The sequence below is a fragment of the Tyto alba genome, unplaced genomic scaffold (genome assembly GCF_018691265.1).
Source record: "Tyto alba isolate M040663 unplaced genomic scaffold, T.alba_DEE_v4.0 Super-Scaffold_1, whole genome shotgun sequence".
In the NCBI taxonomy this organism is placed as follows: domain Eukaryota; kingdom Metazoa; phylum Chordata; class Aves; order Strigiformes; family Tytonidae; genus Tyto; species Tyto alba.
Window position 1 is genome coordinate 14,505,307 of NW_024881261.1, and position 17,810 is coordinate 14,523,116.

The 17,810-nt window shown below is 43.2% G+C and overlaps 1 protein-coding gene across 2 annotated transcripts in view; it reads right to left on the reverse strand.

Moving 5' to 3' along the window:
* NEURL1 (neuralized E3 ubiquitin protein ligase 1) overlaps nt 1-17,810 on the reverse strand; it is a 167,158-nt gene that overhangs the window by 9,972 nt on the left and 139,376 nt on the right. For both annotated transcript variants that reach the window (XM_042791767.1, XM_032988726.2), the window contains exon 4: nt 11,746-12,426. In XM_042791767.1, the coding sequence (XP_042647701.1) occupies nt 11,746-12,426 (681 nt within the window). The remainder of the gene's footprint in view (nt 1-11,745; nt 12,427-17,810) is intronic.

Below are 17,810 nucleotides of genomic sequence, written 5' to 3' on the forward strand. Positions count from 1 at the left end.
GGGATATGCTTGGTGGAGTACCATGGGATAAAGCCCTGGAGGGAAGAGGGGTCCAAGAAAGCTGGTTAATATTCAAGGATCACCTCCTCCAAATTCACAGTGATATATCCCAACCAAGAGGAAGACAGGTAAGAATGCCAGGAGGCTGCATGGATGAACAAGGAGCACCTGGACAAACTCAAACACAAAATGGAAGTCTACACGGGGTGGAAGCAAGGACGGATAGCCCGGGAAGAATACAGAGAAACTGTCTGAATAGCCAGGGATCAGTTTAGGAAGGGCAAAGCTCTGATAGAATTAAATCTGTCCAGGGATGTCAAGGGCAACAAGAAGAGCTTCTATAGGTATGTCAGTGATAAAAGGAAGACTAGGGAAAATGAGGGCCCTCTTTGGAAGGAAACAGGAGACCTGGGCTATGGAGAAGGCTGAGGTACTCAATGACTTTTTTACCTCAGTCTTCACTGGCAAGTGCTCCAGCCACACTGCACAAGTTGCAGAAGGCAAAGGCAGGAACTGGGAGAATGAAGAGCTGCCCACTGTAGGAAGATCAGATTCGAGACCATCTCAGGAACCTAAAGGTGCACAAGTCTATGAGCCCTGATGAGATGCATCTGTGGGTCCAGAGGGAACTGGTGGATGAAGTGGCTAAGCCACTATTCATATTTGAGAATTCATGGCAGTCTGGTAAAGTTCTTACTGACTGGAAAGGGGGAAACAACCCCCATTTCTAAAAAAGGGGAAAAGGAAGACTTGGGGAACTACAGGCCAGTCAATCTCACCTCTGTGCTCAGCAAGATCATGGAGCAGATCCTCCCGGCAAATATGCCAGGGCACATGGCAAATAAGGAGGTGATTGGTGAAGCCAACACGGCTTCACTAAGGGAAAATTGTGCCTGACAAATTTCGTGGCCTTCTACGATGGGGTTACAACGTTGTTGGATGAGGGAAGAGCAACTGACATCAACTGCCTGGGCTTGTGCAAAGCATTTGACACTGTCCCACACAACACCCTTGTATCTAAAAGGGAGAGATGTGGATTTGATGGATGGACCACTCAATGGGTAAGGAATTGTCTGGATGGTTGCACTCAAAGATTTGTGATCAATGGCTCGATGTCCAAGTGGAGACCAGTAACGAGTGGTGTTCCTCAGGGGTTGGTACTGGGACTAGCACTCTTTAACATCTTTGTTGGTGACACGGACAGAGAGATTGAGTGCACCCGCAGCAAGTTTGCTGATGACACCGAGCTGTGTGGTGCGGTCAACACACTGGAGGGAAGGGATGTCACCCAGAGGGACCTTGACAGGCTTGAGAGGTGGGCCTGTGCAAACCTCATGAAGTTCAGCAAGGCCAAGTGTAAGGTACTGCTCATGGGTCAAGGCAATCCCAAGCACAGATATAGGCTGGGCAATGAATGGATTGAGAGCAGCCCTGCAGAGAAGGACTTGAGGGTATGAGTGGATGGAAAACTGACTATGAGCCAGCAGTGCGCATTCACAGCCCAGAAAGCCAACCATATCCTGGGCTGCATCAAGAGAAGTGCGGCCAGAAGGTCAAGAGAGATGATTCTCCCCCTCTACTCTGCTCTCATGAGACCCCACCTGGAGTACTGTGTCCAGTTCTGGGGCCCCCAACACCAAATGGACATAGACCTGCTCGAGCAGGTACAGAGGAGGACCATAAAGATGATCAGGGGACTGGAGCACCATCCCTATGAGGACAGGCTGAGAGAGTTGGGATTGTTCAGCCTAGAGTAGAGAAGGCTTCAGGGAGACCTTATAGCGGCCTTCCAGTACTTAAAGGGGGGCTACAGGAAAGATGGGAAGGGACCGTTTATCAGGGAGTGTAGTGATAGGACAAGGGGTAACAGTTTTAGACTGAAAAAGAGTAGATTTACGTTAGATATAATGAAGAAATTCTTCACTATGAGGGTGGTGAGACACTGGCACAGGTTGCCCAGAGAGGTTGTGGCTTCCCCCTCCCTGGAAGTGTCCAAGTCCAGGTTGGATGGGACTTTGAACAACCTGGTCTAGAGGAAGGTGTCCCTGCCCATATCAGGGGGGTTGGAACTAGATGATCTTTAAGGTGCCTTCCAACCGAAACCATTCTATGATTCTATAATTCTATGAATATAAAAATAATGCATAACCACTCAGTCTGCATTCCAGAACTATGATTTTTTTTTTTTTCTCCTTTGAACCCATCCAACTTAAACTTTGTTCTTCCTGGCTTACAGGATGCTGTCAGTAAATGACCACTACTGTCCAACTCACAGTTCGCATAGTGCGATCATCTTCAACTTTTCAATAAGCTTTCCTTACCGATACCCATCTTAAGGACTATGCCAGCATCTTAACTAAAAATAACCTAAAAGACAAAATATGGAAGCCTCCTGCCATAGTTTCTAAGGAAAAGTCTTATGCAACATACTGACTTGCTGAGTATCATGTGGAGCACATTGACAGCCCCTTCTCTTTTTATAACAGATTTGCTGCATAAATAGAACAGCTAATAGAGATCAGGTACCTACCAATAGTAATCACAGATTTTCAGTTTTGTTCCATCCATCCGCAGGTCCCAGAGCTTCTAGCACACAGTGGCACAGTGGAAAACAGCCGCTGAAATCTGGCTGCAGCCTTAAACTGGCATATTCAAGGGTGCTCAAGAGAGCTGTGCACTTCCCGTACATTTTAGTCCAGTGAGCACTAGGCACCTGACAGTCATAGTCATTTAGATGCCTTTCAAAACTCTCAACTTGATTTCCCTTTGTTAGGAGCCAGATTTTTAAGCCTGTCAGCTTAAATAATTTCCCTATCTCAAAAACTGATCAATAGCCATTCTCACATTTAACACTCTCAATGTATCAGGGCCTTTGATTTTGTTATCTAAATAGGATCAAGGTTCTTTCAAAAATCTGGCACAGTTGTGGGTACTGAGCTCATGTGAACATCTGCTTGAGGAGGTCTGTCCCTCAACACTTGAACTCCTGATGTGTGAGTGGGCTGTAATATTACTGAGACTGGATACCAGAGCAATTTAACCCTGTAAGAGTCATATCTTTGCATAATCTAATCTACTACAGAACTTTGGCTTTATAGTGACCACTAGTATGCAGACACCCTTGATAAATAACTATGTGCAAGACTAGTAGGACTGGGACCTCAGTTTCGGTCCTTGCTATTTTTTTACTGAAAAATCTTCCATATATTTTTTTTTTTTTTCCTGCTCACAGGTGTAGTTTGTGTAGAACTTTCCCATTTTATTCTTTCCCGTATTCATCCACCCATTTCAGAAAAACGTAGAGATATACTTTTAACTATTAGAGAATACAGACTGATGGAATTACACAGCTCTTTCACATACCACAAGAGTAAAAGCCCATATTGAAGATGCAATGGGGAACCTGGAAATAGTACACTAAATGTGTATTCTCTTGACTTTGCAGTCTAGTGGCAAGATACATTGCACTGAGATCTCCTGGGCTCTATCCTCTGTCTTTGCCCAGAAAGACAAAGTTTCTGTCTTTGGATGTTCCCCAGGCAGATGTCAGACTAATACCTCTCCCCTGACACTGATACTAAAAACCCTGGTATTCCATCAGTGGCACATCCACTAAAAGGTGGATCTTATCAAGACAAGCTTTGCAAGAGCTAAATCCTTCCATGTTTTATTTCAGTGACTGGTTTTCACTAATGCAAATGTTCCACCAGAGGTAGAGAGAGAGAGCTGTAAATACAAAACACAGTTTCAGCAAGATAGTCTCAATGCTAAAATGACAGCGCTCCTCACAGCATGCTCTCTGCTCCAAAGTGCAGTCATATATATTTCTGCACATTTTCTTGCCTCCAGTCAAGGCTGCAGGAGAGCTATTCTGTCCCCCAGGGCCACTCAAGTCTTGCTCAACAGGGACTTTTGAATCTATCAAGCTAAAACAAAGGAACAAAGCACCTATTGCTGCCTGAGCACATGGTAGTTAAAGATCAACAGTAATGTTCAGGGAAGGATGTAAGCATATCCATCACTTCTGAATGGTATAAAATACATGTATGTACACAGCCACTTGTTATGTTCCCACGGTGATGGGAACAATACTGCATTGACCAGAAACCAGAGCTTCCTTCCCCTTGGGCTCAATGTTTTTTGGCCAACCATGCTCTCAGAGCCCAGCCTCTGTGCTGCAGCTCATCTCTGCCTTTCAGGTGACCGACATCAGTTGATGATCCATGGGGTTTTTTTGCATTCAAGTATTTCCTGAAGGATTTAAAAACTGTTCTGAATAGAACAATATTACATTTTGTTCTTTACAAGCCCACGAAAACATAAGGGATTTTGCATTATGCTACAGAAATGTCCAGAAATAGGTCAAAAAGCAGCCTGGGAGATTTTGCATGCAAAACCATAAGGCCTGTGTTTGCAGATGGGTGTCAGACAACCACTGTTCAGGGAAGTAAGGGTTAGATCCAAACCACATGGAGAACAACAGTTCAGACTTTCATATGGATCAGAAGTGTACTTTATGGCTTCACGGGAGCACTGCTGTCTGCTGTGTCCAGAAGGACAGCAGGGCACCAGCACATTCATTAACCTCCTGCAGTCATATGCACACTCCAGCTAAGCAGGAGGAACATGAAAGCTCCAGACACCACAGAAGTTTTTGATTCAGCAACTCTCACAGCCCAAGCCCAATGTGCTGTCTGAAAACAAAGAGCACACAGCAAACTTACAGGGGATCTTTCCTGACCTGACAGGTAAAGTTCAATGGTTGCTCAGCACTTCATCCTGCAAAATCCAGAGGGCATGGAGAGCATGCAGTGAACATCTAGATGAACTGAAGTGAAAGAGCCTCTAATGGGGCTCCATCTCTCAACTTGAGAAATACTAGACCAACACAGTGCCCAGACAGATGCTTAGTTCAAGAAGTAAAAAAAGAAGCCTAGATTTAGTAGCTAAACCACAAGAAAAATGAGAGTTGGAGCTTTCATCTTGTTTAAGAAAAACTAAACAAAAAGCCCTCTAAAAGATCACATGTATTAATTACCCTGACCAGAAATGTTTCTGTTCATAAATAGCACCTTTTCCAGATCCATCTCAAAAAGGCCACTTGCCTCAGAGTATTTGGGAGACCACAGCAAAAGTAGTTCTGTGAACAAAAGAAAAATCACTGCCTAACCCAACACCTCCAAGATCTGTGCTTCTCCAGGAGGGACATGCATAAATAGGGTGGTAGATGCATAAAGGAAACAAATACTTTCACTTTTCTTGGCCAGCACTGCTCTGAATTTCTATAGGACACTGCTGGACAAAAACATACCTGACAAAGAAGGAAAAGAAAGAGTTTAGTCTGCTATGTCACTCTCACAGTAGCCAGAATAACTAACTCATGCCAGCATTAGTTCAAAGAATAGGCAGATTTCATCTGCCCTGACAGACAAGCTGCAATTCAAAGAGGCTGGTATATGATCCCATATCCTGTATAGTCACTGTAGGCAGGCAAAGGCGTTATGAGATAAGGAAGACCTATACATCACTTACTATGAACATCTCACTGCAGCCAGGGGTAGTTTATTATTCTAGTGATGATAATCATTTCCACTCATGTGGAGGAGAGCGTGCAGAGGACGAGACATTTGCAAGCCTTGTGGCTGTCGCCAGAGGAGGTCCACTTGCTTTACCCAGCGTTTAATCAGATGCTGGCTGATACCTCAGTACACAGGCTAATGCTCACTGACTTTCCCGTGGCAAGTGTGGGTTAAAGATCTTTAGTGGGATGGTACAAAGGTGACATGAGCAGGTATTAACTCTGACACTGCTGACACTGACCACAAGGGACAAGAATTTGACTGCATCCAACACTCCGTGACTGTGCAGTTTTTCAAGGCACAAGTTATAAAGCAACTTGTCCTCTCTAACAAAACAGCTTCTCTTTGTGCTAATTCTCCTTTAAAACAATGAACAGAAAAAAGGACATGAATAGAGACCCCAGTGCTAGAATCAAGCACAGAAGTTATGGACACTGTAACGCTCTCCTGCAGCTCTTGCAACTTAATATCAGTAGCATGTACTTCATTTGCAATGAAAGATAAAACCATGCATTACAGGAGGGTTTATGAAGAGGCATCAATTAATATAAGTGGATTTTATTCCAAGAGGCACTGAATATTAACTCTTTTCTTTCCCCTCTAATCTATAATACCATAAAATACCACATACCCTGCAATGCACAGGGACTGCAGGCAGTTAATTACCACACAACATATGCCTGTTAGATCCCAATCAGCTTAATGAGGCCATTCTCCATACAAGTGGGAAATGTTTCCAAAATAACTAAAAAAAAAAAACATAGACAATAAAACTCTGGAGAGGATTTTGGGAAGGGACAGATACTCTGCCATGGAATGCTGGAGTCCTGGGATAGTCAAAAAGCAACCACAGGCTAAGAAAATTGTTTTCATAAGAGTGGACAAAAGTCTGGGAAGGGAGGGGGTAAGATGGGATCAGCTCTCAGAAAGCCCTACGGATTCTTAGGATGATCAGGACAGAGAAGTGCTGCAGCAGAGACCAGAGAAAAGAGGATAAAGTCTCCCTTGGAGATAATCAGGAGACAGTAGTTGCAGGAACTGTATCAGCAAGACAAGTGAGGGATCCTGGGATGCTGAAGATTTATCCTGGTTAGAAAGGAGAGGGTGGTCTTCAAGACTCAGATATGGCATGTGAATCACTCGTGGTCTGTGGAGAGCAGGTGACTCACCTAGGATGGAGCTAAAGTCAAAGAAAACCAAACAGGGCAATATGTTGAATGGCCCAGAAGAAGGCAAATTAATTTCTCCTGGTAAATGATTGTTCTGTGTCACCTAAGCAGGACACTACTCTGTTCAGCCATGAAACTGCAACTCTTTCCAGTTGATTCCTCAGGATAAGGGCTCTATTGCAACATGGACAGCACCACCAGAGCTGCTGAGCTTGGTGACCATTAAGAGTCCTAATGGGCACAGTTTTGTGTAAGTCTGCCTACAATGAGACTGACTGCAGTTTGCCTCTACCCACTGGCACTGAGGACACTTCAGATCAAATTTCACTGTTGACTTAGCCCTTTGCCAGCACCTTTTGTCCCACAGTACTCCGTTGAACCAACTCCCAATTTGTTCCTCTGCTGACTGCTGTTGTCAGAAATCCCAAGAAACCAAGGATTTGAAATTGCTCTGTCTTCAAGTCCCCGGTCAGCCCTTTCTTCTTCTTTCCCCGCCCTCATCTCAATTTTGAGCCCATTAGCAAATTTCAAGAAAATCTGGGAGAATGGAAATCTCAGCCACAATTGTTTTCTAAATATTTTGCAATGGACAGGTAGGTAGGAGTCCCAACTCATATGCCCACAGTAAAGGAGGCAGGAGAGCTTAACCCACTCACTCTGCATTTATCCAACATGGATGTAAATACCAACTCATCCACACTGCTGGCTCTGGGATTGTTTTTTCAGGCCTAATGCTGGGTCTTGGCTAGCATTAGGAGCCATCCAGAGAGCTGCAATATTGCGCAGCTGTTCTGGTGGTGCTGGAGTTATTGACGTGCATGGATAGAAGAGACACAGATAAGTTAGGAACTCAGCTTCATTAGTATGACTGTTGATGGAACATGTTATTTCATCGCTCAAAAGAAAACTTCAGTATTACTGGAAAGGATGAAATTCACAAGGGAAACCACACCAAAAAAAAAAGAAAAAAAAGGAGATGAAGGAAGATGTTTTAAATGCTGGTGATTCACTCTGAGACAAAAGAAAATGAAAGAATCTCCCCAACCGTTTGGATACCCAAATACTAAATATATAAACTTATTGCTGTGATAGCTCCTCCAGACATGAGTCATACATTTTAAAACCTTATGGGGTCAATCAATTTAACTTCATAAATGAATTACACCACCAAAACCAGACCAAAACCAGACCAATGTATCCAGGCTGGCTCATTTCAACCTTACAGAGCTGTCGATAAAACTGTGTGTGAGCTGAAATGCTTACCAGCAAGAGCTGAAAGCAGTAAATCAAATTTAATAGGTTGGTTTTGTCGACTATACAGGAATGATGCCTGAAAAAAAAAAAAAAAAAACCAAGCCTGAACTAATGGAATTCCTAAAGGATATGCAAAGACTGTTTCATTTCTACATGCCTAATCATCTGGGTTTCAGTTTGGTTGTCTTTATGTGCATAACCCACAGAATTTCTGAATTAAGACCAGCACTTTACATATAAAATAGTTAGAAGGGCTTCCAATCCTGACAAAAAGATCTACTGCCTTCCTCAATAGCTGGTTCCTGTAGCTAATTACCCTCACTTATGTATAATTTAAATTTGTGCCCCTTAATTTTCCAGCAGCTTGATATTTTTATGCTATTATCTGCTACATTAAAGTACCGTCCTCTTCAATTTATCTTCCCTCCACGTTGGTCAAGTTGCATTTTAACCTCTCTTTAAAACAAATTTACATCCTTCTACCTCCCACTACAGATGACTGTGGCCTCTCACCACGCTATAGTGGTGCTTAGCTTTAATTTATTTTCCCCTTGCTGGGGTGACATAAAGAAAAATAGTGTTTCCAGCCTTGTCTTTATTTTCTGCTTTTTCATTTCTCCTGCAGCAAATATATTGCCAGTATATGATACCAGCTTGATAAAATAGAAACAGAAGTAGGAATTCTTTACTGTCAAACCAACCCCATACTGCCCTCCTCTCATAGTGCTCCGTAAGAACATCAGCCTGGGTAGAGATGGTCTCCCCTGATATCTAGATTCGTAAATAAATGATGTAACCCCAGCACTGTGGAGTAACTTCAGTCAGCAAATGTCAGCTTCTATGGCAAAGCCACAAGCAATGAGAGACCTGAGCTTGGTCCTGCTCTGGGTCAGGACCAAATAATTGATCTCAAGGTGTGAAATGTAGTAGCCAGTGATCAATACCCTGAGCCATCTTGTTCTCTGAATCAAAAAATCATCTTCGCTAGGTGCAAGAATGGCATTGCTGCTCTGCATCTTCTCAATCCTCCAAATGAAACAGAAAAGCAGAATAAGCAGCAAAACTAGCAACTTTAATTTCATTTTATATTCGGCTGTCATGCTGATGTTCCCTTAACACTGCATAACATTGCTTTGATTAATCTAATAATGGCGTGCCCCCAGAAATAGAATGACATCTGCTATTTAAGATAGGTTTGATACAATTATGCCTCTTGCAGTATTTATGCCTCATTTCTTTCAAGGATATAGAACTTCACTTTTTCTATTAAAACTATAAAAAGATGACTATAAACATGTCTTCTCCTCAAACTACAAAAGACAGATCACACAAAATTACTCTTGTTTGCATTCTGAAGATAGAGCTTGTCATTAGAAAGATGAACACTTTATATTTTTCTTACATTTTCTAATATTATGATGACAGATATCATGACAAGCACCATAATCTGTTTCACTGCAGTCCCAACAGTGCACATCACCTCCCTAATAACATGGCAAAATCTAGAGATGGTAGTTCATTATTTTCTTTGCCTTCTGTTGGGATATTGCTGATCCATATAATAACTGCAGTTGCAGAGATGTGTAGTGTTGGGGCAGCCTCAGTGCTTTTCTCTGGACAGTTACACAGTACTAGTGTGGGGACTGTACTGCTCCCAGCATTGTTATGCTGGAAACATAGGTCAGAAAAGCTCTATTTGTATTTTAATACCTGTTAAAGATTATAGGCAAGCTCCAATTTCACAGCTTTTAACTGGGAGATAGCAGCTTGCTGCCCAAACCAATGTGGATAAAGCTGTACACTCAGCAGGGCCCTTGAGAGAGGCAAGGTCAGCAAGACTGGTTCTTTTCACTTAGATCTCTGTTAAGAAAAATAGCTCATTTTCAACTTCTCTTCCAGTGACCAAGGCCAGAAAAGTCTGTTATGTGGTCACAAATACAGGTAGTGAGGAGTTTTCCAACTCAGTAGATTTCATTTCATGGCTCCAGATGCAGATTTATCTAAAACATGCACTAGGAGTGTACTGGTTTGGGCTGAAGTTGTGAGCAGGTAGGCAGGACATACACAAGGTATGTGCAGCAGGAGGTCTGCCCAGGACACAGGAGGTGTTCATGTCCATGCTCTGTTGAATTCTGTATGAGGACATGATTCTGTCCCTTTGGTGAGACACATCCTCACTGCCCTGTTTCAGGACCCATTGCAAGCAGGCTATTTGCTCTGTGCAAAACTGCCAGAATTAGTGATCTCATATGAAAGGAAGCACTGGTTGATGACTTAGTTTTACCAGCAGCTCAGTGACCTGAGGATGTTTTCCTTCTAATGTATACAGGAGCATTTAATCTCCTACTTTACTGGGATCTGTTTGACTTCACCTACCATTATCACAATCACATGTTGGTGGAGAGCAGAGCTAGCCACAGATAATGTACAGTATGCACAACAAATGTAATCAGGCTGAATTATCAGGGATTGAGTCCTGCACCCCTGGAAATAAATTGCAGTATTACATTTGTCATCTGTGAGCCTTTAACAGCCACAAAACACTCACAGAATAGGCCTATGGTCAACATTAAGCAAATCATATAAGGCACTTCATAAAGTGATTAAGGTGAACTGGACCCTGCAGACAGATGTGTGAGTTCACCACAATTTACCTTCAAAGACTGTCTATAAATGCTAAAAAAGGAGGTGTTGGTTGGATTTTGGGTTTGGTTTTTTTTTCCTGTTGGGTAAGAGGGGCATTTTAATAATAAGGATTTGAAGCAAAAAGGAATATAACAGTATAAACAAGAAAGGAGCATTTTAAAATCATCTTCAGTTAGAGGAGTACCAGGAATTACATCATGTTCTCAGAATCCATCATTTACTTTCTGACACTGACACCAGCAGAACCACAATATGGTCCAAATTTATGGCCAAACACATCCTACACTTGTATCCAACATGCACGCGCGCACACACACACACACACACAAAAGTAAATTTGATCCTGAACAAATGCTATTTCAAGGCTTTTCCCTCCACACATTCAAAACATGATTTTCAACATTTAAATGAAGTACTTCAGTTAACAGAGCTTAAAAACAGAGCAAATATATCAAGAGAAACAGGCCAGGTCCTCAGAGGTCAAACAACTTGTATGAGCTACACTGCCTTAAATAGGGCTCGTGGACAAGGAAACCCCTCACCTGTTGAGCTCGTCAGTGCCACACTCTGTGCACCGCCAGAATCATGAGGCACAGGGCTTCCTCTCTGCTTGTTAGCCTGCCTCTCATGTACAAGAAGACTTGGGAAAGCAAGGGGACCTCTCTTTTTGGGAATCGGTCATGCCAGATAGCTAACACACAGAAAAGGGCATCAGATCTCATTTTTCCTGCTGGCTATGCCCTACATTACCTCAGCCCAAAGCAGCTCTCCTCTCCCTTCTTTGCTTCTCCTATGTCAGCAGTGACTCATCTGTATGTTAATGGAGGTCTCTGAGGCTTAATTCATTATCTAAAAAGAGCTTTGAAACCGTCAGGTGAAGGATGCTAGAGAAGCACAAAGAGGTAAGTCTTGTAACTCATATCCATGTGATACACATGTGCCTTTGTTGGTTTGGGTTTTTTCCTTTTATAAAACCAAAATTTGCACCTGATCCTAGACCAGAGAGGAAACCATTCATTCCCTCCACCCTTCCCCTGTAATGTATCCCTCCCTTGCTTTTTTGTGCATGAGATTTGGAAAAAGGGGGTCCAACATACCCAACAGTCGAATTTGTATGACTGCGCCGTGTAAAACGAAGAACATCCAGAGGGGCTGGGAACAGTCCACGCAGACCTGCATGCCAGTGCCAGCACCATTGTGATTCAAGTGCAGCTCACCATCCGAATTCACCATAAATCCCAGGATGTCTCCGCTCTGGAGGGGCACCACGACTCGGCAGATGGCCCAGAACTCCTTTCGGTCAACCAAGGACTCAGGGTTATAGGGGAGGTCGCTGGGGCGCAAGGTGCTGGGGTCACAGGACGTCACCCCATAGGACAGCGTCCCTGTGCGCACGGTGTTGGACTTGTTGATTTTGACAAAAATGGTTTCGTTGATCCGAAGGGGTCTGCTGGTGAAAACCAAAGTCCTCTCCTCCCGGGTGTGCTCCAGGCGGGCCACGGTTTGGTCATCAAGGATTTTGACGTGGGGTCCCCGGAGGTGGTGGAAGCGGAGGTCACTCTCCAGCTGGGAGGGAAGGAGGTGAGAGTGCTGGGAGTTGAGGGAGTTCTGCGGGATGGGGCACATGGTGGCTGTCACGTGGAAGGTCTCCTCCTGCAGGTTGAGGTCGCACAGGCTGACCGAGAGGCGCGTGTCCTCTGTCTCCCGCCGCAGCGAGGGCCGGCGGATGGCGGTGAAGGAGCGGGGCCGCAGGCAGTCGGGAGGAATGATTTCACTGTCTGTGGGGAGAGAAAAAAAAAAAAAAAAAAAAAAGGGCTTGCGCTTCAGAGAAAATGAAAATGTCCAGGAGCTTGCAAATCACTATCGGTTTGATTGATATGTATAAAAGGGAAAATCAGAAATCTGCTGCCATTAATAAATTTTCACCTTTAAAATATGGAAACAGTGTCATAAAATGTATTTGCAATCGATTGCTGCTCTTGTATTTTCCCCACCAGCATCAACATTTTCAGTTTCTGAGCAGGCAGACTCAAAATCAATGGAAAGAATTGACCAGGGGAGGCTCTCCTTGGAGAGGGGAAGCAGAGGGTGAATGTCTGAAATATACCCTGAACATAACAACTGATATCTATAGAGGGTCCAAGTCTTCATGCCCTCTTTATTGTCTACAGTAATTCTCATGGGTTTAAGAAATAAATATCTAATTACACATTTTTTTATTTTAAAACAAATGCTACGTTGAGTTCTTATTTATTCATGATCACTTGACATTTAATTAATATTCCTGTATATAATAAATCATTAGTATTCTGATGCTCACTGCAAACCAGTTCAGATATGGATTTCACAGTGCAGAACTTGGGAATATGCAATTTTCTATAAATACCATACCATCATTTATTATCTCCAAGCTAAATAATTAAAAATCAAATCCATGGATATATAACAAAGAAAGATGATGCTTACATGTTCAAATCCACCAGTGGAAACAGAATCGCACCTTATCATCTTTGTTAGTCTCACCTGATGTTTCAAGAGCTAATCATCAATTTATGTGTTTCTTTTTCTAAGGAACATAATCACCTGCCTTAAATGCCTAAATTACTTTTATTTAACATATCCTGCTATGCTGTTGCCATAGGAATTTTAAAGAGCAATATACTGAGAAAAAAATATTATTTAAACAGAGCATAAAAGTAAGCTGAGATAATGCAAAGATTTATACTTACACCTGACTTTCTGAACTCTGCGAAGCCCATAGTATCAAGGGACTATTTACTGTGAGAAAATTGATCATGTGGGTAATTCTCTGAAAACGCTGTAATGACCTATACTGACTGTTCCTCTGCAGGAACTATGTCTGAACACTGTTGTGGCTTCAGGCCCAGGTCCAAATGGTATGAGGTGGGACTGCCCCATACAACACCATCACAAAGCAACACCACCAGACCCCAGCCTGGGACCTGTTGCAAACACAGCACAAGGTGGAATGACAGGAAGAGGCCAAGGAGTGGAGACTCATTCCTAACCCACCTGCTAGGCGATTTGCTTTTACAACAACAAAAAAGCAGGATCCTAGGTTATCTGAGCTTTTTCCCAACAGGATGCACCCTCTCCCAGTATACCAGAATAGTGGCTCTGTACTGGTGTGCCAAGGAAAAATGCCAGCTACTGAATAATCAACATCTCCTGCAATATCTGAGGTCTGACTAACAGCCTTTCCTGCCCTCCTCTTCTGGGAGCCCTGACAAGAGCACACCCACACACAGTTTGGCTTCAGTAGAGCTCTTCGCTTTGCTTAAACTGGATTATTCCAGGCTCCTCTTTAAATAAACTGCTATTACAAGAGAAGCAGAATTTCAAAATAAAAATGGGCTTTGTTTCTCATATTTGATTTTCCCCATACTGCTATTTCAGCTTCTCTTCTCAGAAGTTAATTAAAGAAAAGGAATAAAAAATAAAATCAGAAATTACCCCAAGTAATCTAGAAGTGGGTCGCATTAATGACTTGTAATATATGGGCTGACATTTGCACTGCAAGTGTTCCTGCTGGATTGAATTAGACTTATTTTACCCTTCTTTGGCTGGAAACCTACATAGGAGAACAAATTAATACTGGCAGCTGACGATGATCCTTTGGTGTAGGTGAATGGGTAGAGACCTTTCTGAATAGGAACAGAAGGTCCTCTCTATTTTATTCCCTGTAACTATGCATGTGCAGCCTGGCTGATAACTGTGATGTGTGGGTAGCTTGCAGCCAAGGTTTTGAAACAGCTTGTTTTCCACCAGGATGCTTGCATTTCCCTTTGGCTGCTGGACAAAATATATTTTTCCATCTGAAAAGAGGTTAAGTGAGATGGAGCTCTTCTGCAGACAAGACACATGGCAGTGATGGCAAACCAGGGCTACACATCCAACTGTTTTACTTAAATCCATCAGCAGCTCAGATGCCTAGCCTCTTAAGGGGTAAGATGTCTCAAACATATGGGATTGGGTGTGACAGTTCATTAATGCTTGCAAATACCCACGGAAGAAAGGATTGCAGTTTACTGGTGTCTGAAGTGGGTTTGTGAAAATCTAGAGACGAGTGTCTAAGAGATGCTGGCTTCCTCCAGAGATCTAAGTTTTTATAAATAACAAAATCCTCAGACAAAGAAGAAAAAACAAAATCCCATTGAATATAAAGTAAAACAAAAGTGGGATTCATCTTTTGGGGTGGTAGGTAAATTGGAAGACATGTAGAATGCCATTTCTCCAGAATAACTGATAATGGCCAAGGGCTGTGAAAGAACAAATCTGGTGAAATGTGGAACAAATGAGGTGACTTTGAGCAGCTTCTTTTACCAGAAGATGTCCCAAAGAGTTGTGAGAGAAATTCCTATGCAAATCACCAAGGTCAGTTGAAGAATGGAGGAGGAGGTGCGACAGATCAGAGACTCCCCTGCAGCCCACGGTGAGACAGCAGGGCTGTCCCCCTGCCACCCATGGAGGTCCACAATGGAGCAGATGCCCACCTGCACCCCGTGGAAGACGCCACATTGGAGCAGGTGTCCGGGCCCAAGGAAGGCAGGGACTCTGAGGGAAGACTGCGCTGGAGTCTGCTGCTGGGAGGACAGCAGCCCACGGCAGGGACCCACACCAGAGCAGCTCAGGAAGAGCTGCAGCACATGAGAAGGTCTCGCGTTGGAGAAAGTTTGTGGAGGACTGTCTCCCGAGTGAGGGACCCCACACTGAAGCAGGGGAGAAGTGTGAGGAGACCTCCCCCTGAGGAGGAAGGAGCAGCAGAAACAATGGGTGATGAACTGACCGCAACCCCATGGTCTGCCCCCTACACCAGCGCAGGGGGAAGAAGTAAAGAAATCAGGAGCAAAGCTGAACCTGAGAAGAAGGGAGGGGTGGCGGGAAGGTGTTTTTAAGATGTGGTTGTACTTCTCACTGTCCTGGCCTTGTTTAAGAAAAAAGTAAACATGAATAATTAATTTAGCAAAGTAGAAATGAAGGGTACTTGAGCAGTTCAGCTGTCTTCTGTTTTCTCCTATTTAGTGGGGTTTATCTGCAAAATTTAGATTCTCAGCTGATTCCTTACACATACAATTAACTTGAAGTATCCTCCTCAGACTAGAGGCTGCAAAGCTCCCAATTTTCCTGCTCAGAGGGCATGGAAGGACCTCCTGCTTCATGCAGGCTCAATGTGACTGCAGTAACACTTTAAAACTGCACTTACAAGGAGCTGGTGAGCAGCCAGATACAGCTGTAATCACTGCATCCAGATCAGAAGTATTTCATTACCACCTTTTTTCTGAACCACTGCCAAATGCTGTCTTCTTAAAATCATCTATTTCCTTAAACATGTACAATATGTATATTACATATTTATTATAGGTATCATATACATGCACATTTAATACAGCTACATGCACACCCAAACACAAACGCATTTCTAACCACCAGCATGCACAGATGATCTCAGCCCCACACAAACCCAAAAGCAATGTGTTGCTGTCAGACTGTCAAATCATTATTCCTCTTTTTTTTTTTTTTTTTTTTTTTTTTTTTTTTTTTCAGTACTGTCCCTGACTGAAGGCTTGACTCTCCAAGATCATAAGTAGCCCGTATTCACACACCTGTAAAGGTTCTGAGAAAGCAGAGCCAACTCAGCATGCTGGAAACTTGCAGAGTCCAGGATTTAACTGCAAGCTCTAGGGACACAGATCTCTTCCTCTTGATGAGTTTTCTAAGATTGGTGCAATCCTATGGTCTCACATGAATTGTATTTCTTCAGAGTATGAGGGCTGCAACCAGTTTCCAGAATGAGCAATGGAAGACCTAGTATAAATAAACCAATCTTGAGACTTACTACTACAAAAAAAAACTTAAAATTTGGGCAGTCAGACTGATAATCTAAGAACCTATCCCATTTCTAATGTTCTTCCCTCCCAGGAGAGAGAAATGCTGAGAAGTCAAGGAACAACCTCATGACTTCTTGTATCTGGAGAACATTTCTCTCCCTAGCTACTAAGCAAAGAGTAAAAAATTGGTCAAGTCAGAATTTTGCTGGCATTCTCCTTCCCTTCCCATGCAAAGCCTCATGTTTTTCCTTCCTTTTGTTCTTTACTTCTTCACAAGTGCATTTTTCTTCTCTTAATCCCTCACTTCACTGGGTAATAGCATTTTTAGTGAATACTGTTGCTCACTGTATAACTTCCATGACCAAGGAACCTCAGAGGTGTTAATCTACCAAAAGACGTATTGAAGTCAGTGGCCCCTCCTAGAATATTCTATGTAAACGTACAACTGCAAAATGATATATACTGCATTATTCCCACCACACTGGAGGGGCTTCATTCCTACTCAGGAATGGCGATGAAGGCTACTTTTCCCACCATCAGCACTACCTGTCACAAGAGGTTTTGCAGGGAAGACAACTGGCACTATCTCCTCCATGGTCTACAGCAGACTTAGGCAGCTAACAGTCCATTTGACAAGACTTTGACATTGTAGGGAGGCATGTTTTAAATATGAGGCAACTGTACCACACTGTAAAATAACCACAGCCAAAGGCAACTGGGAAAAGCAACCAGACATAAGACAAGAAATAAACCTGTGCTTCTGGAAACCTTCTGTCACTCGCAGCTTTGTACTCCCCATTGTGGGAGTGCAGGTATTAATCCCAGCTCAGCTGCCTGCTTTGCAAACTCTGCCCATGTTGTGCTGTGGCAATCTTTGCTCCCTTACTGACTCAGTCCTAGCGAGCTGATGTATACTGCTGGGAAACTGCCACACTTCAGTGCTGAAGTAGCCAGAACAATTTCTACGTCTTGTTTATAGCTCAGTTTACTATGTACCTTAAGGTGACTGAGAGCTGAAAATTTGGTAAAATGGAAACAACTTATATTATCGTTTATCCCTCCTAAAATAAGGATGAAAATCACTGTGACTGGGGGCAAGAAGCAACACTTGTTCCCAAATACCTTTGTTTACCAGCTTGCCCAATGCATGTATGGCACCCAGTCTACAGCGTCACCTCCACTGGAAAGAAGAAAAGCAGCTGTGGCTGGATCTGAGAAGAGAAAGACCACTGTGTGGTCCTGGGTTCAAAATCCACCCAAATTAAAGGGCAACTGGAAGCAGATCTTCATGCAGCCTGCTGTATGCACGGTGT